General features: G+C 42.2%; 1 protein-coding gene across 4 annotated transcripts in view; it reads right to left on the bottom strand.

Moving 5' to 3' along the window:
• Positions 1-21633, bottom strand: part of HDAC5 (histone deacetylase 5) — a 159188-nt gene that overhangs the window by 57458 nt on the left and 80097 nt on the right. The window contains exons 2-3 of one of the 4 annotated variants that reach the window (XM_073572779.1): positions 19418-19587; positions 8804-8875 (exon numbers count right to left, since the gene is read on the bottom strand). In XM_073572779.1, coding sequence (XP_073428880.1) covers positions 8804-8875; positions 19418-19466 — 121 coding nt within the window. In that variant the 5' untranslated portion in view covers positions 19467-19587. Of the gene's footprint in view, positions 1-8803; positions 10485-19417; positions 19588-21633 lie in introns of those variants that run through there. The other 3 variants (XM_073572780.1, XM_073572777.1, XM_073572778.1) reach the window with 3 other exon arrangements.

Here is a 21633-nt window from a genome sequence, read left to right as displayed (position 1 = left end):
GAGGCATATCTAAAGAAGAATATAATGCTGTCTGCAGAAACTGCAGGGCACAAATCAGATTAGCTAAAGCTGAAAATGAATTGAGGCTTGCAAGAGATGTCAAAAGCAATAATAAAGGATTTTGGGGATATGTCAAAAGTAAAAGAAAAGTCAAAGATGCTATAGGATTTTTACAGGATGAAAATGATGAAATGGTAAGACAGGATGTTGAGAAGGCCGAACTTTTAAATACCTATTTTGCATCTGTTTTCTCTCAGAAAGGAAATGTAACATCAACTGTTCTTCACTATCCTATTAAGGGAATAGAAGAATCCAGGATATCTATAAACAGAAAGATAGTGCGGAAACACATAGTTAACCTAAATGAATTCAAGTCTCCAGGTCCAGATGAATTAAACCCCAGAGTACTGAAGGAGATAGCAGAAGAAATTTTTGAACCCCTCTCCATAATCTTTGAAAATTCTTGGGAGAACAGGAGAAGTCCCAGAAGACTGGAGAAGAGCAAATGTTGTTCCTATCTTTAAAAAGGGGAAGAAGGTGGACCCAGGGAACTAAAGGCCAGTGAGTCTGACTTCTATACCAGGAAAGATCTTTGAACAAATTATTAAACAACATGTATGTCAGTACCTGGATAAGAATGAAGTGATTAAACAGAGTCAGCATGGGTTTGTAACTAATAAGTCATGTCAGACTAACTTAATTTCCTTCTATGGCGGAATCACTGATTGGGTGGATCAAGGAAATGCTGTAGATATAGTATATCTTGACTTCAGCAAAGCATTTGACAAAGTATCTCATAAAATCATTATTGAAAAAATGACTAAGTATGGAATGGACAAGGCAACTGTTAGGTGGATTCATAACTGGCTTAGTGATCGGACCCAAAGAGTGGTCGTAAATGGCTGCACATCCAGTTGGAAGAATGTCTCAAGTGGGGTACCACAGGGCTCTGTCCTGGGCCCTGTATTGTTCAACATCTTTATCAATGATTTAGATGAAGGAATTGAGGGTAAACTGATTAAATTTGCTGATGACACAAAGCTAGGAGGGATAGCTAATACTAGAGAGGAGAGAAAGAGGATTCAAAAAGATATAAATAAACTGGTGCAGTGGGCAGCAACTAACAGAATGTTTTTTAACAGGGAAAAATGCAAAGTACTACATCTGGGCAATAAAAATGAAAAAGCATATACAGAATGGGAGGAATAGGGCTAAGCAACAGCACATGTGAAAAAGACTTGGGTATATTAATAGATTCACAGACTGAATATGAGTCAACAGTGTGATGCAGCAGCAAAAAAGGCAAATGCAATTCTAGGATGTATTAACAGAAGCATACAGTCTAGATCACGTGAAGTCATTATTTCCCTCTACTCCTCTTTGGTCAGACCTCATCTGGAATATTGTGTCCAGTTTTGGGCACCACATTTTAAAAAAGACATCAACAAACTGGAGCAAGTTCAGAAAAGATCGAACAGAATGGTGACCGGTCTGCAAACCCTGTCTTATGAGGAAAGGTTGCAGGATTTGGGAATGTTTAGTTTGCAAAAGAGAAGACTGAGAGAAGACTTAATAGCTGTCTACAAATATCTAAAGGGCTGTCACATTGTAGAAGGATCAACTTTATTCTCATTTGTATAAGGAAAGACTAGAAGCAATGGGATGAAGCTGAATGGGAGGAGACACAGATTAGATATTAGAAAAAACTTTTTGACAGTTAGAGTGATCAATGAGTGGAACAAGCTGCCACGAGAAGTCGTGAGTTCTCCTTCAATGCAAGTCTTCAAACAGAGGCTGGACAGACATCTGACTGGGATGATTTAGCGAATCCTGCTTTGAGCAGGGGGTTGGACCAGATGGCCCAGGAGGTCCCTTCCAACTCTACGATTCTATGATTCTATGGGCTGTAGGGCAGTATTCCAACATGATAACGACCCCAAACACACTTCCAAGACCACCACTGCCTTGCTAAAGAAACTGAGGGTAAAGGGGCTGGACTGGGCAAGCATGTCTACAGACCTAAATTCTATTGAGCATCTGTGGGGTATCTTCAAATGGAAAGTGGCGGAGCGCAAGGTCTCTTACATCCACCAGCTCTGTGATGTCGTCATGGAAGAGTGGAAGAGGATTTCGGTCTCAACCTGTGAAGCTCTAGTGACGTCCATGCCCAAGAAAGCTAAGACAGAGCTTGAAAATAATGGTGGCCACACATAATACTGCCACTTTGGGCACAATTTGGCCATTTTCACTTAGGGGTGTACTCACTTTTGTTGCTAGCGGTTTAGACATTAATGGCTGCGTGTTGAGTTATTTAGATGCACGCCAAATTTACACTGTTATACAGGCTGTACACTGACTACTTTACATTGTATCAAAGTGTCAGATCTTCAGTGTAGTCCTATGAAAAGAAATAATAAAATATTTACAAAAATGTGAGGGGTGTACTCACTTCTGTGGTATACAATATACATTTACCGGTATATATATATGGATGTTTGTTTGTCTGATATACAAATCTCTTCAGAGGGAAGAGGACTACAGACACAGATAAACAGGCAAGTACTCTTATGTATATATACAAGTGGGTTTGCCTAATATACTATGCACACAGATATAAACAAGCATCTCAAATATCCCAGATCCAGTGGGACTGTGCCAAATTTGGGGAGCAGTCTCGGGAGGTCAGGGATATGTCTAAACTTGGACTGTATCTGTGTCCTTAGAACACAGGTACAGCTGAATAGAATGGTGGAGCAGGGAGCCATCAGTTCCCAACTTTACTATTCTGTCTGGGCAGAGACTGAAAGACCTGCAGGGAATATGGTCATGTGATATTTTCAAGTCACGTTACTGGCAACAGCTACCTGCTCAGCAGAGATGCAGGTCACATGGGCAAGTGGGATTCCTGTGCGGCGGTATCGTGCTGTGTGTGTGGGAAGAGCTGTGGGGACATCATACTGTGGTTATGGGGCCTGTGGTAGCATCATATTGTGACAGTGGGCTGCGTGGGCAGTATACTGTGTGGAGGACAATGAGGACATTATACTAGGTGTGAGGGACCGGTGGGGGTATTATACTGTGTGTGGGGGCACCATTATACCGTATGCTATGGCCCCGTCGCACATACGTTGGATTTGCAGGAGGGGTTTGTCCCCATGCGGCCACTGAGCATGTAATAAACGCAATGTGAAAGCACCCTTCAAATATATGTCTGATATGTATGATATACATGCAAGTATACGTATATCTATTTGTTTGTCTGATATAGATGCAGATTTGCTAAGCAGATATAGTTGCAAGTTAAAGGGACTCTGCCACCACCTGGGACGTACTGTATGTGACCTATTAATATTGGGCATACAGGTATTAGAAATGTTACACTAGTCCTACCTGTATGCCCATATTAGTCTTGTTGTTGAGAAATGTTATATTCTTTCTTTATGTTAATGATTTCTTCCAGGATTCGGGGCATACGGTGCCTGGAATAAATCATATACGTCCCAGAGGGTGACAGAATCCCTTTAACATGTAAGTATTGACACATATAAAAGCAGAAAAAAAATGCTACAAAATAAGAAAGCTGAAAAAAGTGTGATAGAAACACTCATTAAATAAAATTCCAATTTTTATTTCAACATATAAAATAAAAGTGCCTCATATCATACAAAAGATCGAAATTTAGCGAATACAAAAGTTCAAGGAACATGAAAGATAGACATATATTGTAAGCTGCATATCAAAATTGTGCATAAAATATTTTCTGCAATTTCAATGGAATTATCTTAGAAAATCTAAGACAAAAGATATCATTGAAAATACACCATATAATTATTATACAGAGATAAATTATCCTTTTAAATTTAGTTTTATATTTCTCAGTAAAATCTACCTTTTTTCATAGATATTGCAACAAACCGCATGGCCTAATTGGTAGTAATTCATATGAAATAGATTCAAATTAACGTTACACTACTAACAAAATAGAATAGTGGAAAACTGCATCAATTTGTAAATTGTGTGCTCCGCATATATAGAGATACTCCTCTTATGCTCTAGAAAGAGTGCCACCAAAGTTTATCAACCTTCTTTTTTGTTTATATATTCATTAGAGAAATTCCTTATAGCGTATTTAATCTGCACAAAAAAGACAAAAGGCACACTAAGGCAGTTCCCGATATTGCTATGTGCTTTGCACAATGCAAAGTCCCATTAGAAATGCAGACTGAAGCAAATAGTTACAGTTACAGATACTGCCATTGCATTGCACATAACGCTACATTATATCACTGCTCACAACCAGCCAATAAGATTGGAATTTTATTTAATGAGTGTTTCTATCACACTTTTTTTTATCTAGATGTAGCGTATTGTCTACAAAGATCAGTATGTTTCATTGATATTTAAAGTGTGGCCTATCCCTTGCTAAGGGAAATGGGTTTGGGTAGTTTGCTTATCAAAATAAGAAAGTTTTCAAAAATAGAAGTTGTAATAGTTTATTTTGATCAATTAATAAAATGTAAAGTGAATGAACAAAAGAGAAATCTAAATCAAATCATTATTTGGTGTGATCAGCCTTTACCTTCAAAACAGCATCAAAGTATAACATTCTTCTAGGTACTTGCACACAGTTTTTGAAGGATCTTGCAGGGAGATTGTTCCTAACATCTTGGACAACCAACCACAGATCTGTGGTATAGGCTTATACAAATCCTTCTTTCTCTTCATGTAATTCCACACAGTCGATGATGTTGAGATCCGGGCACTCTGGGGGCTATATCATCACTTCTGAATCTCCTTATTCTTTTTTTACAGTGAACATAGTTCTTAATGACATTGGCTGTATGTTTGGGGTCATTATTCTTTTGCATAACAAATCTGGAACTAATCAAATGGTTTTGCATGATGGATAAGTATCTGTCTTTATTTTTCAGCATTGAGGATACCAAGAAATTGGCAACGTTGATGGCCTTAGAAGCATGGGATGGCTAAGAAAACTTAGTGAAGCAGATGAAAGGCATATCATGGTTACTTTCTTTCTAAACTGGAAGATGGCCAGCAGTGCCATCAGCTCAGAACTGGCAACAACCCCCTACCAGGCTACACTCATTTACTGTTTGGAGGAGTCTGGCCAGAAGTGATCTTCACGGAAGAATTACAGTCAAAAAACATTCCTCTGATATAGAAAGAAGGCAAAGTGACTCAACTATGCACAAAAACATAGGAATTGGGGTGCAGAAAAATGGCAGCAGGTGCTCTGGACCAATGAGTCTAGTATGCCAAAAGCTTCAATATTCAGCATCTGCAGGCATCAATGAAACATAGGAAGGTTTCTTGCAAAGTTTGGGCTGAATGGAGTTGGGAACTTGGTCAAGATTAATGGTGTCCTCAATGCTGTGAAATACAGCATGGAGGCGTCTGATTAGCTACAAATCTATTCTGCAGCAGACCAATGACCCCAAACATACAGCCAACGTAATTAAGAACTATCTTCAGAGTAAGGAAGAAAAAGGAGTCCTGGAAGTGATGATATGGTCCCCCACAGAGCCAGGGGATCTCAACATCAATAATTCTGTCTGAGATTACAGGATGAGACAGAAGGCACTCCAGAAGGCAACATCCATAAAAGATCTGTGGTTAGTTCTCCAAGATGTTTGGAACAACCTGCCTACCGAGATACTATACATCAAAACTGTGTGCAAGTGTGCCTAAAAAAACAAACTGTTTCAAAGGCAAAGGTTGTCACACCAAATATTGATTTGATTAAATTGATTTTGTTCATACATTTTACATTTTGTTAATTGTAAAAATAAACGAACACTTTTTACTGAATATATACAATGTATTATATAGACTTCCTCACTTACTGTATAGCAAGCCCTTAGTAATAAAAGCAGAAACTATAACATCCATGTCTCATTGCCATACACAGTTCTTGAATGCTAGGAGACACTATAGATTTTCTTTGTAGCCAATACAGTATTAATCCACTTTTAACCTATTTGGAGAATGGTGGATTCATATTTCATCTGGGCACACATACTGGCATGGGGAGGGGGATGAGAGGGGCGCAGTATGTGTGCAGCATTCCTTCTGTCTGCAGACATCAGTGCAGCTAAAAATACACAGCTGGAATTATATATAGAGCATCACACATCACACAATGTCCAGCACACGTGTGTTATTCTGGAAACATGTGGGATATTTATACACTGGGGGACGTGTGACAACACATGATAAACACACAGAGTGCAGAAACGGAGATACAGCACACATAGATAAATGTATCCAGACACCATAAACACAACGCACATACATACAGTGCACATAAAATAAACATACACACCAATGAATTTACACATTACATAAATACACATGCATACAATATATATATACACATCTGTACACATACAAATGCACATGTGGAATACACAGACACATACAGTACTCATACATTAATACATGCATAATAAATGTACTGCACAAACATATAAACATACAGAATACATGCAAATATATATCAGTACATGACAAAAAAGTAAAAACAACATGGTTAGAGTATACATAATACATACAATATATGAAGAACACACACACACACACATATATATATATATATATATATATATCTCTATATATATTACTTTCATATGCACATGTAAAGTACACATAAATCCTGCATGAATACACACTACACACATTGATATACGCATACAGAATAATGCACATATACATATTTGTATTATGTAGTCATTTTTACATAACCTATATATCTACAGTACAAAGAGATCAACTATGTACATACACATATATATATATATATATATATATATACACACACATACATTCAACATATAGATTTGCTATATTACACACACACTCACATCAATATAACCGTACACAATACACACATCCATACATGAATTACGTATACATTGCTACATGTATAAATTCTGACATACAGCATATACACAGAAATACCCCCATCTAGCTCATGCATGCCTTCACACCTGTGTGTTAGGTGAAAACGCATCATTTGTTTCATCGTACTGTTATATCAGTGCAGTAAAGAAACCCACATGATGAGTGATACACATGTAGCTGACTCCCATGTATTATTAGGAGGGGCGAGCCTTGCATATTATGACCCTTCTATCTGTATACTATGTTTTACCCCTGATGCGTGCGTATTAGGAGGAGAGGTAATGTTGTAAAGATAAGAAAGGGAGGGTGTCCTGACACTCTATATTGGAACAAAAAAAAGTTACCGTACTTAGGAAGTAAGATATAAGAAGTATTATCTATAGTGGAGATCATGTCTGGAGGGTACGGTTACCAGAGTGTACCTGTGTATAAGGAGTTATGTGCCTTGTATTATCTGGAGAGTGGAGGTACAATATATATCCTGATGCCTGTGTATTAGGAGAAGGATATAGATACTGGTATACAGTATGTCACGGTACCTATGTGTTTGGCAGATGATTTGGGCATATCACTGTGTATTAGGAGGCGAATGAAGGTGTATTTTCTGATCTATATAAGATCTGATATTTATTAGGCGGAGGACATGGGCGTATGATCTATTACCTGCGCATCAGAAGAAATCTATGGATAGATGTTATGATCCCTGTATTAGGAGGTAAATGGGCAGAAATCTGTGTGTGCGATAGATAAGGGTACATGCCATGAAACCTTTGTATTGTGAGGATATTGGTACATCATCTGATACATTTTATTAGATGGAGTAAATGGGTAAATGCTGCCTGCACACCAGGAGAAAGAGATAGGTATGTGCTATAATCCCTGTGTTAGAAGGAGATGGAGGCGTAGAAACATATGTATGAGAAAGATATGGATGTATGTGATGATCGCTTTGTATTAGTTGGATTATGTAGGTATGTGATCTGAGACGTGGAGGATATGGACACATGGTGGGATACCTGTACATCAGGAGCGATATATGGCATGATAACTCTGCATTATATGATACCTCTGTATTAGAAAGAGGATATAGGAATATGACCTGTTACCTGTATACAAACAGTAGGATGCCGACTGACATTTGTAATCTCTATAAACAATATAATAGAGGTATAAGACCTGACACCTATGTATTGTGGTCAGGATGGAGGTATATGTTCTGATATCTATATCTTAGCAGTAATATCTGGAATGGTGTCCTCTGTATTAGGAGAAGAAAGATTTGTGCTGTAAACCACCCTGTGTATTAGGATAGGTATTTGTTCGCCTGCTGTGTATTAGGAGGTACATGTGCGATTGCTGGATACCTGTGTATTAGAAGGTGAGGCGATCTGTATATACAGGTAGAATTGCAGGAGATGGTTTCTGTATGAAGGCTGCTGTCTAGGGAGGATACAGTACTGAGCAAAAGGGGGAGGCAGTGACAGTAAAAATAGAGTATGATGTATGCACCAGCCACCATGTACAGGTGGCATATATCAGGCGATACGGTGATCCCTGCGGGATGGGGAACACAAGGTGAGAACATGGATGTAACAGGAGATCAGCAGGACGGCGGGTGATGATGAAGGTACATGGTTACCACTAGTGATCGGGATGCAACATTGAGATGTATTTAGGGCAGCTTTCTAAAGTGAGGGCAAGACCGGGAAGTAAGAAGACAACCCACTGTGTCACCGTATGGAATTGAGCGTACGGGCATCTCTTCAGAAACTGTGTAAGAGTTTGGTCCAGGCTGTAGAATCAGCACAGAAGAGAGCGGGGAGGTAGGTGAATGGATGAGGCATGAGTTTCCCTATGAATGGAGTAAGGACATGCTTCTCACCTGCAGCGGGCATGGCATGCCCCTGTGCCCGGCTGAGGAGCTCCAACGCTGGCTCTCGCCCCTTACCACCATCTGCAGAGGACACACAAGGCTCTGTCTCATAAATAGTCTGCAGCATGTCAGGCAGCGCCAGGACTCTGGGAACCAGCAACATTCCCGGACCCCGCTCTGCTGCCAGCTACCAACAACCAGCCGACCTCCCTCCCCTCTTCCCAAGGAAGCACACCCTAACTCCCAACAACTCCACCGTTTCGGGATCTTCTTTAAAAAAGGCACAGTGTACCCACGGAGGACAGATAATCCATATCCAAAGGGAAGGAGGTGGCGCTGGTGGCGGGTCAATGGGTGCCAGTGCCAGGGGTGCTGGGAGGTTTAGTTAGGCCTGTACCCTGCCCTCCCCCTCCTGCCTAGTGAACACTGGGCTGCAAGTGGAAGGCTCTGCAGCAGAGCGACTGAAATAGCACAGTATAGGAGGAGTCAGATATAAATAGACAGGAGAGAGAGAAGGAGGCAGAGGGAGAAAGGAGAGAGCGCTAGTGGGGGGGCAACCACTGCTCAGGAATAACAGGGCCCGGGTGTTACACCAGGCAGGGGCATGTCAAATGCAGCCAAAAAGGATGGATCAGCAACCAGCAAAAAGGGCAAGAAAACAAAAGACCATAACAAAGTTACAAATGATGGAGAAAGAGCAGCACACAATAATGAGATCGGGAGAAGATGCGTGAAGTGCAGAAGAGTGCAAGCACTGCGGAGGGAGAGGGCGCAGGGAATAAAGAGAGGAGGGCAAGTGGGGAGCATCAGCACAGAGACCACAGACACAATGATCAGCGCTAACCATCCAACCATTAAAGCAATCATTCTGTCTGTGGTCCTGATGGACGGGGACCCAACAATCAACATTTTCTCTGTCGTTAGTCGTAGTACTACCATACATGCGGTGCAATGCATGGGAACAATAGAGCCCACCAAGCAAACAATCCTCCATGGCAAGATCCGCCTGCAACAAGATGTATGCCCAGTGCGCACCAGACGGAGAGAAATGCTGGAATACTCATCACATCTGGGAGGGGGAGGAAGACCACTCTGTCCTGACCCTCGGGTTTTCTATTCTCTGACAGACGACACAAACAAGGGCTGGTCTGTGCACCAGTCAGCACCGGGCAGCAGATGACACTTTCATCTAGAGATGGGGGGCATGCTTTACACCTGTCAAGATGTGGTTGACAGAGACATGTCAGAAGACGATACTGATGGGGGTCTATGAGCTCGGACCCTCACTGCGGTTTGGCAGGTGGAGGGTGTACTGAGGCATGCAGTGAGCAGGAGATGACGACTATAAGTGGTCTCTAAGGGTATAGCCTGCAGTGGATAAGAGGAGACATGGTGCTGACAGCTCCATTGGCAGGGAATGACGGTCTATAACCAGTTGTATCTAGTCAGCCGAGAATGGGCTGTATGTCGGGGTTAATGAAGAACTGCTCAATTGTGAACGAGCCGTCATTCAGCGACAGTCCCATGTTTGTATCAGGACAGGGTTTTTATTCCCCTTATAATGGTGTGAAGTTCCACCTCAAAGACCCCTCTGCCATATACGCACACACCAGTGTTATAAATGGCACATGGTGGGTAGGGGGCCCTGTTAAGTTTGCATTGGGGCCCAGAAGCTTCAAGATATCGTTAGATCCTAGTTCCAGTATATGAACAAGAAAATGAGGCAACATGAACTAGGAAAGCTGTCAGCTATCCCACCATGTGCACTGCTGACGTATCACATACATGTCAAGGTGGATCCTAACGACGGTGATGCATATCCGAAATGGCAGCAGCTCCCACCTAGTGTGGGTGTGAAACTGCAACAAAGCCACATATGTCTGAGTTTCACAGCCCGACTGTCACAGACATTAGTGGCCGATTGTCACAGACATTAGAAGCCGATTGTCACAGACATTAGCGGCCGATTGTCACAGACATTAGCGGCCGATTGTCACAGACATTAGCGGCCGATTGTCACAGACATTAGTGGCCGATTGTCACAGACATTAGCGGCCGATTGTCACAGACATTAGCGGCCTATTGTAACAGACATTAGCGGCCGACTGTCACAGACATTAGTGGCTGATTAGCGGCCTATTGTAACAGACATTATTGGCCGACTGTCACAGACATTAGCAGCTGATTGTCACAGACATTAGCGGCCTATTGTAAGAGACATTAGCGGCCTATTGTAACAGACATAATCGGCCGACTGTCACAGACATTAGCGGCTGATTGTCACAGACATTAGCGGCCTATTGTAAGAGACATTAGCGGCCTATTGTAACAGACATTATCGGCCGACTGTCACAGACATTAGCGGCTGATTGTCACAGACATTAGCGGCCTATTGTAAGAGACATTAGCGGCCTATTGTAACAGACATTATCGGCCGACTGTCACAGACATTAGCGGCTGATTGTCACAGACATTAGCGGCCTATTGTAAGAGACATTAGCGGCCTATTGTAACAGACATTATCGGCCGACTGTCACAGACATTAGCGGCCGATTGTCACAGACATTTTCGGCCGATTGTCACAGACATTAGCGGCCGATTGTCAGACATTAGAAGCCGATTGTCACAGACATTAGTGGCTGATTGTCACAGACATTAGCGGCCGATTGTCACAGACATTAGCGGCCGATTGTCACAGACATTAGCGGCCGATTGTCACAGACATTAGCGGCCGATTGTCACAGACATTATAGCGGCTGATTGTCACAGACATTAGCGGCCGATTGTCACAGACATTAGCGGCCGACTGTCACAGACATTAGTGGCTGATTGTCACAGACATTAGCGGCCGATTGTCACAGACATTAACGGCCGATTGTCACAGACATTAGCGGCCAATTGTCACAGACATTAACGGCCGATTGTCACAGACATTAGTGGCCGATTGTCACAGACATTAGGGGCCGATTGTCACAGACATTAACGGCTGATTGTCACAGACATTAGCGGCCAATTGTCACAGACATTAGTGGCCGACTGTCACAGACATTAGTGGCCGACTGTCACAGACATTAGTGCTTCACAGGCTCAATGTAAAATCATGCCATATTGGTGTGTTCTAACATGGCAAAGGGGAAAGTGTTTCCCTTAAGCAAAGGGACCCTTGTTGTGACTAACTCTTCTTAAGGGGTTGTCCACCATTCGGACAATCCCTTCTGAATCCGTATGTTTCCCCCCCAGTAAGATAATAACACCTGTACTCATCTCTGGGGCCAGCGCCATTCCAGGGGTGTCCACACTGGCTTTCCCAGGAATCCTGTGATTGTTGCCACGTGATCACTGCGGCTAATCTTCGCCGACTTTACTGTCCTCTAAAATGGTCGAATAAAGACATCAGGAGGGAGCGGGGGCTGCAGCTCTTCTATCACTTCTTCTAGATATATTGATTCGTCCGGAGGAGAGGCGAATGAAGCCAGCGCTGATTGACCGCAGGGATGACATGACATAACAATGTCATGCGATCCCTGAGATAGCCAGTGACATCACCAGAGGTGAGAATACGTGTTATTATCTTACCGGGGAAAACACAGGGATTCAGAAGGGGTTTTCCAAGTAGTGGACAACCACTTCAACCAGCACTGGAGATCCCCACTGATAGCCAATCTGTTCAGTTTGCCAGTGATTCTTATGGTAGGAAATATCTTTAAATTGGATTTTCAATTTAAAGGGGTTTTACTTTTAGAGAAGTGGATCCCAAAAGTTTATTGTCTCAGTGTTTTGGCTTCAGCGGTGATGTTACATTGACAGCTCACATTACTGCTGCAGCTAATCACTGAGCTCAGTGGCTCAGCAGAGTAAATGGCTCGAGCCACTAAGCTCAGTAATTGGTTGTAGTGGTGATGTGAGCTGTCAATGTGACCAGTACATCACAAATGCAGCCAAAACAATGAGACCGCAGCAGCGGTGGGGTGTGGACCCAGGGAAGGTGAGTACTACCTGATTTTGTTATTTTACTGGAAACATATGGTGATCACTATTTCTAAAAGCGCAAAACCCCTTTAAGGAGGGAAGTAACAAAAGATGATCTAAACAACGACATAAACATCTAATAAAGCTGCAGAGTACAAAACATGTCTATTTATACGCCTGCAGAAATCCAGACTGGTAGATAGGTAGAAAACCCTGCGCACCAATCTGCAGAGTATCATTAAGATGTCACTCTGAATTCCCCACAGAAATAGAAAGATGTACGTTATTATTAGACCCGGTGCAAGTATATATAGCCGGGGCCTCACTCTACAAGCATGCCATTACACTAAAGCCTGACCTGCCCCAACTCCCGGAGCAGGGTTATCAGAAATAATAGAGATTTCCTGTAAATCCACAGAAAGGTGACAATCCATGCGCAGATCAAAACCATAAAGGCTTCCCGAATCTAATACTGGAGGGGGATATTCCGGGAAAAAAACCAAATGTCCCAATGAAGTTTTTTGCACTGGAGGTATTGTAGGTAATGCCTCTGTACAGGTGGTGCCATCACCCAGTGCCGACAGTCCCATGGACCCACTGTTTAAGAGGGTCTCTGGATGTCAGAGTTAGGCCGGGATCACACACAGCGAGATACGGCCGAGTCTCGCAGGTTAAAACCAAGCTCTGGCGCCGGCACTCCGGAGTGGAGCATGCAGCCGCACAGCAATGCATGGAGCTGCACGCTCCGCTATGGAGTGCCGGTGCCAGAGCTTGGTTTTAACCTGCGAGACTCGGCCGTATCTCGCTGTAGCGTGACTCCAGCCTTAGTAGGGGCTGTCTCTGAAGGGCACCATTGATTGAGGCATTCTCTGGCTGCAACAGGTAACTTAGGCTCTTCATTATTGGCAATGTTAATGGAGGCATTCTTCGGCTTGCATTGTTTGGAGGAGTGCTCTTTATTGGGCACTGGTTATGTGGGCAATCTCTGACTGACACTGGGACCAGTAGTAATGGGGGAATTATCTGACTGACTCTATTAATAAGGGCATATTAATAAGGGCATTTTCTGGCAGTCACTGATAATAGCTGCACACTTTGCCTGGCGGTGTTAATGGGGGCCTTTTTTCACGGACACTGTTACTTGTAGAACTCTCGAAATGGCACTGGTAAAGGGACACTCTCTGTCTGCCATTGCTAATAAGGGCATTCTGTCTCTGACACTATCTTGGGAGCACAGTTTTTAGCACTGTTAATGGGGGCACTTGGCACTGTTATTGGGAGTACTCTAGTTGGTTTTCTTTCTTCTGACACTGGTAATTGGGGCACGCTGTCTTGCCCTTATTCCCTGGCACTGTTAATGGAGGCTCTTTGGTTGACACTGTTAATTGGATAACACTCGGGCAGCCACTGCCTTTCTGACACTGTTAATGAGAGCACTCTTGGTCTAGCACTGGTAATGGGATAACCAATGGTTACCATTAATGGGGGAACTCTCGACTTGCACCGATAATAGGGACACTGTTAACCTGGGCACTCTCTGACTGATATTGGTCATAGGAGCACTTCAGGCAGCGTGGAACTCTCAACCCGACACTGCTAATGGGGACACTTTTTGTCTGGCACTTTCTAATGGCTGGCACTATTAATGGCATGAGTTGGTTCCTTCGCTCACGATGGCCCACAAATCCCTTTGATGTGTGAGCTAGACCGTATGCCACTGATGATTCGCCCATAGTAGCCCTCTGACTACCCTCTCCTAAGGGTTCCCAGTAATCCCGCCCGCACCAGTCTACCCATGGAAGCCAGGACAGACCAGTGTTAACGGGGTCACAGCCTCTATATCCCTTCATAGAACTGTTTGCAGCTTTTCCCTAGTTGTATTTTGCCCCCTCAAGTGAATGAGGGGAAAGCCACCAAACTGCGAGGCAGGAGGCTGCCAGCATACTGCTACCCAACACACAATCTGAACAAGGCCTTAAACTCCATTTTCTAGAAAACCTTTACAGATTGCGAAGACAATACACAACCCAAAGGGCAGCCCTAAAAATAAAGAAATATCATCGTCCGCTGATAGTGAAAGTATGCGGCTGGAGGTCAGCATTAAATGTCATATAGCGCTGCCATGTAATGACTCACTTAAAGAGATACAGGTGTCAGACACACAGAGGTCAGCGTCAGTACATTGGACACAAAAGGGTCTGAATGGCGGCTAGGAAATGGTTTATTTTTTATTATGGGGTCATTATATAATCTCTTTTACAGGATCTCTGTGGTAAGGTAGTAGAAAAGGCTGGTGCACTATACATTGCAAAAGGGTCATCTATAGAGATTGGAGATTAGGAAAACATATTTCTCCATGAACAGCGCCACCATTGTCCACGGGATGTTTCTTGTATTGCAGCTCAGCCCTATTTCCCTGAATGGGGCGAAGTAGACCTGCTTCTCTAAGTGCATAAAATTACATTACATTCACACAAGACAGATTTTATGCAGTGAGTTCCTGCAGCAGATCCGTAGGAAACCGTAGGAAAGTCTGCACCAGCTACCCTCGCTTCTGTGGTTACGCTCCTTATATCCAGGACGTATCTAAGGACCTCAAGAGTTGATGCGCTGTCACGTGTGAGCACTGAAGCCTGTGATTGGCTGAATCAGTCACATATGACAACAGGCGATCACTGGTGGCTGGAGGTACAGAGGCCGGCAGGAGACTACAATCAGTAGTTTTTGTTGTTGTTTTTTTTTTTGCTTTTTTTTTTTTACTTTCTTTCTGTATTGATATAATTGGCAGCAAAATCCAAAACAAATTGGTTTTGTTTTGGATTTTGACTTGAACAACAATGCTTTAAACATGTTAGTAGATTATCCCCTTTAAGACAAGGGATGTTCATTTATACTGATTAACTCACTTGATTTTTCAAGATCATGAGTGGAGTTGCTATCCAAGCAACTTTCTGCAATAATCAAAAGATGAACATGTACGTTTAAAGGGTTGTCTTAGGATCCCTATAAGGGGGCATGAAGTCGCAGAGAGGCCCCCACTATCCACTGGTAGACCCAGTACATAATAGAGAGAAATGGGCCTACATAAGGACACGAAAGGGCTGTATTTTCGGTCCAACTGCGATCAAACAAAACAACGGATGGACAGTGCACTTGTACAATTTCTTCCTTCGGCAGCGGCGGTCTGAGGAAAAAATTGCTGTATGCCCGAGTTTGATCTGATATTCGGATTGCACTCAGCCATACAAGTCAATGAGTCGGTAAAAATCATTGGACTGAACTCGGATGACATCTGAGTGCAGTCTAATTTCCATGCACTGACAGAAGCAGAAGATGGAGACATTTTTCTCTCCCTCTTCTACTCATCCAAGAGAATTGGATTATACTCTGATCATACGCTGTTCATACACTGATCAGAGTGTCATTTGCACAATGGTTCCAATTCCCTTGGATGAGGAAACATATACGGTTGTCTGCTCTGCACCAGTCTAATACTGAGCTCACATCTACAAATAACTGCTCAGTATATGTTCAACATCGGCCTCTAGTGGAGAACTACAGAACTGCGGGGTGTAATAGAACGGATGAGCAGAGATGTAAAAAAACAGCAGGTATAACCTGTAATAACAAGCCCAGGTCTGCGAATGAGCAGCAACGTGCAATAAGGAGCACAGACTAATGTGGAAACACACAGGCAAAGCTATGGAGGTTTCCCTGCAGCACAAAGGACTGGCTTCTGTTTCTGGAGTGATGAAATCTGATATATACACATATAAATAGTATATATAAAGATAGAATGGGTATATATAAATGTGACATTGAAGGGTAAATTTGGAAGCCCTAATGTTCTGTCCTTGTCCCTGGATCAGCCTACATTATGCTTCGGCTGAAGAGTACTTCATGAGATGAAGCAGCAGTTTATGCTCCACAGCTGTTGTTCCTTCTGTAACCGATAACATAATGTAGTGCTCCCGACAAAGTGTTATCCTCTAAACCTCCCTAATATGTGTGCAATGTTGGGTAGTTGTATTAAAATATGCAGTGATCTCCATTTTCCTTAGTTTTCGGTGTTGCCCCTCCTCTGGGTCCTCTCCTTTGTCGGGTCACACAGGGGCTGCAATGTCTGGCAGTGCTACTCCTTCCAGTGTATGCCTATGGAGCCTTAGCGTGAGCGTCCATAGCCTTACTTTGTGAAAGTGACTTCTGGGTCACACATAAAGCCCAGTGTGATCCGGGCAGTCAGATGTGAAGTCACGTGATCCAGAAGAGGAGCAGAAAGGCTCTGGAAACCAGGGAAGATGGAGATTGCTACGCATTTACCACAATTACACTACATTACAGGCCTATTTAGAAAAAAATAATAACTTTGTTTTGGGAGTGCTTCATAAAATTTCAACCATAGCCAGCCATTTTTTTTTTAATTATATTGCCAAGTCTTCTGATCTTCTAGCACCACCTCACCATTAAATGACTATCAATCTAACCCCTTATACATGAACAATCAAGACAAAGAATTAAAGAGGACCTGTCACTTTACAACAGCGGACCCCCAACCTTTCTTACCTAGAGAGCCACGTTCAACTCTGAGAGATGGTCGCATTCCACATCCATGCCCACCCACACATAGTAGTGATACTAAGAGCCCCCATTAGCGGTATGATGACAGACAAAGCTTCCCCATATAAAGCACACCTAGACCTTCCAAAGAGGCAGTACACCTTTATCCAGGGGTTCCCCATTTACCCTCATTTGGTTCTGTCATGTCAAGCTCTCCTCTAACTAACAGTATCATCTCTATTATCTCACTATACTTATTTTCTCCCCCTCCCCCACCAATATATGCACATCTAGATCTGCACTTCTGAGCAGGACTACTCATAAAAGTCACCATCGGGAGACATTCTGTTCATGACTGGTTGCTGGACCAGGTGCTAATGCACCAAGCTGGCAGGCCACTATAGCCACGCATTTTGGGCCACATGTGGTTCTTGAGCCACAGGTTGTGGACCTCGGCTTTACATAAATATGAATATTTGTTCTTACCTTGTGTGAGCACCACTGTGGTTCTAAATCTAGAACTATTTTTCTTTTGTTCCTGCATCCTTCCTAGAATGGTCTCTTCTTATCAATCTAGTCTTTTTATCCAACTGGGTGTGATCCTGAAGAAGACTCCCAGAGAGAAGAGCTGAGGACCACACTCATTTTGGTAAAAATACAACATATAGATAGAAGATCGAGAAGGCCGTCTCTTAGGAATGAAGAAGGGAAGGAACAAAAGAAAAACAACAGCAGATTCAGGAGAAGAGCGGCATTTACACCAGGTAGGACAAATCTCCGTAAAGCTCCTGGGTTCAAATGTAAAATTCCTAGTAATTTCTGTCCACTCCCCACCTACTATGTGACATTTATAATACAGATGTCTTCTTTCGCACCCCACCCAGTCTCTGAAGACAAAAAATAGAAATATGAACCCCATAGAGTTGTATATAAGTGCCTCCTGGGTAATATCTCTATAGTAAGCAGGAAATCGTCATTTGTAACGCTGTCTTTTCCAGGGCTCAATTTTTCATCATACCTTCTTGTGCTTTTCTATGATCATGTCCCATAATTCTGTTGTCATACAACAGGTATCCAAAATAAAAACAGTAACAAACATCATTCTCCGATCACAGCTTCCCACAGCTTGAAAAATTAAATTAGGTGGGAAGTAAATAGAAAAACAAGTCAGTTTTCAGGATTTAAGAGGAGATAGGCTTTCAAAACAGTTGTCAAAGTCTTTTTGTTGGAAGGGTGTGTGATCATAAGATGATCAGAAAGAGTCTAATTGACATGTAATCTAAAAGGGAAGCTGATATCAAGTGTCAATTTCCCTGCTGCACCCCCACAGGAGAATAGAAGTATTACAGTTTTTACTCAACTCAATGGGCTGTCTGGAATGTATGAACAGGAGAGTCTCTTTATAACTGTTCTCTGCTCTGACGAACAAATGACAGTCCCCCCACCTATTAACTCACAAAAAAATCTAAGCATTACAAAAATGGGTGTCTGAGTTTGGGTGTTCATATTTCCAAAACTGAAGATGGTCACTAACTTTTTAGAGCATTTAAAATGCCAACACTCCACTTACTTCACAGCTCTATTACTATTGATATCTCCAAGCACCACAGATAGGGTTTGTGTGTTCTAGATAAGGTTTGTGTGTTCTAGATTGGGCTTGGGAGTTCTAGATAGGGCTTGGGTGTTCTAGATAGAGCTTGGGTATTCTAGATAGAGCTTGGGTGTTCTAGATAGGGCTAAAGAGTTCTGTGGCCCTTTCCTTTTGTGCACTATGGAGATTTAAGTCAACAATATTATCTTCATAAATTATTTAAAAACCCCAAATTTAATAATTATTTTGGCATTTAATTCTTTATTTTCAATTATGTAGTTCTGCCAGCATTGAAGGAGGATTCTTAAATCAATAGGCATCAAAAGGTACTGGGCACAACTGATCATAAAGAAGCCATATGACACCTTTATCCATTAATGAGGGACCCAACTGAGAACCACAACACTAATCAACAATCAATTATGGGAAAAGGTTATAGAAATATGATAAATGTATGCATCTAACAATAATTTTCCATCATCTACTAGTAATTACCCCACACTTACCAGACTGAGTTGGAAGGTTCATACCGATGTCCACTGGTTGGACAGACATTTAGATGGATCACTGAACCTCACCCTGGATCTCCAAAGCCCAGGACTTCTTTTAGGAGAAAGGAAAGATGGTGTCTCTCAAGGAATTAGTCCACAGGGCATATCCCTAGGCTTCTGCTGCCCTGTAATTAATACAACATTGTGAGTGTGCCAGCAATACTAACCGAAGATTTATCTCTTTATATTTAGATGGAGAAAAATTAAAGAAAACATCTCTGATTTGTAAGCAAATCATGTAAGGAACAAGCAACAGTAATTATGCCCCTTGGGGAAAAGTCTACAACACTAACAAGAAGTAAAGGGCTAAGAAAAAAGCACGAAGTAAAACAGAACAACAGATGTGGAGTAAAAGGAGGCGATATAGGGAGGCTATATGGGGTAATAGGAGGAGATATAGGGGAGGATATATGGTGTAATAGGAGGAGATATAGGGGAGGTTATATGGAGCAATAGGAGGAGATATAGGGAGGTTATATGGAGTAATAAGAGGAGATATAGGGAGGGTATATGGGGTAATAGGAGGAGACATAGGGGAGGTTATATGGAGTAATAGGAGGAGATATAGGGAGGGTATATGGGGTAATAGGAGGAGATATAGGGGAGGTTATATGGAGTAATAGGAGGAGATATAGGGAGGGTATATGGGGTAATAGGAGAAGATATAGGGAGGTTATATGGAGTAATAGGAGGAGATATAGGGAGGTTATATGGAGTAATAGGAGGAGATATAGGGGAGGTTATATGGAGTAATAGGAGGAGATACAGGGAGGTAATATGGAGTAATAGGAGGAGATATAGGGAGGTTATATGGAGTAATAGGAGGGGATATAGGGAGGTTATATGGATTAATAGGAGGAGATATAGGGGAGGTTATATGGAGTAATAGGAGGAGATATAGGGGAGGTTATATGGAGTAATAGGAGGAGATATAGGGGAAGATATATGGAGTAAAAGGAGGAGATATAGAGAGGTTATATGGAGTAATAGGAGGAGAAGTAGAGAGGTTATATGGAGTAATAGGAGGAGAAATAGGGAGGTTATATGGAGTAATAGGAGGAGATATAGGGAGGTTATATGGAGTAATAGTAGGAGATATAGAGAGGTTATATGGAGTAATAGGAGGATATATAGGGAGGTTGTATGAAGTAATAGGAGGAGAAATAGGGAGGTTATATGGAGTAATAGGAGGAGATATAGGGAGGTTATATGGAGTAATAGGAGGAGAAATAGGGAGGTTATATGGAGTAATAGGAGGAGATATAGGGAGGTTATATGGAGTAATAGGAGATATAGAGAGGTTATATGGAGTAATAGGAGGAGATATAGGGAGGTTGTATGGAGTAACAGGAGGAGATATAGGGAGTTAATAAGGAGTAATAGGAGGAGACATAAGGAGGTTATATGGAGTAATAGAAGGAGATATAGGGAGGTTATATGGAGTAATAGGAGGAGATATAGGGGAGGTTATATGGAGTAACAGGAGGAGATATAGGGGAGGTTATATGGAGTAATAGAAGGAGATATAGGGAGGTTATATGGAGTAATAGGAGATATAGGGAGGTTATATGGAGAAATAGGAGGAGATATAGGGGAGGTTATATGGAGTAATAGGAGGAGATATAGGGAGGTTATATGGAGTAATAGGAGGAGATATAGGGGAGGTTATATGGAGTAATAGAAGGAGATATAGGGAGGTTATATGGAGTAATAGGAGATATAGGGAGGTTATATGGAGTAATAGGAGGAGATATAGGGGAGGTTATATGGAGTAATAGGAGGAGATATAGGGAGGTTACATGGAGTAATAGGAGGATATATAGAGGAGGATATATGGAGTAATAGGAGGAGATATAGGGGAGGTTATATGGAGTAATAGGAGGAGATATAGGGAGGTTATATGGAGTAATAGGAGGAGATATAGGGGAGGTTATATGGAGTAATAGAAGGAGATATAGGGAGGTTATATGGAGTAATAGGAGATATAGGGAGGTTATATGGAGTAATAGGAGGAGATATAGGGGAGGGTATATGGAGTAATAGGAGGAGATATAGGGAGGTTACATGGAGTAATAGGAGGAGATATAGGGGAGGTTATATGGAGTAATAGAATGAGATATAGGGAGGTTATATGGAGTAATAGGAGATATAGGGGAGGTTATATGGAGTAA

Source organism: Dendrobates tinctorius, unplaced genomic scaffold (assembly GCF_039654945.1).
Source record: "Dendrobates tinctorius isolate UK_male_01 unplaced genomic scaffold, ASM3965494v1 ptg000032l, whole genome shotgun sequence".
NCBI classification, from domain to species: Eukaryota; Metazoa; Chordata; class Amphibia; order Anura; family Dendrobatidae; genus Dendrobates; species Dendrobates tinctorius.
Note: the sequence above shows the minus strand (reverse complement) of the source record. Positions and strands in the feature narration are given on the sequence as shown.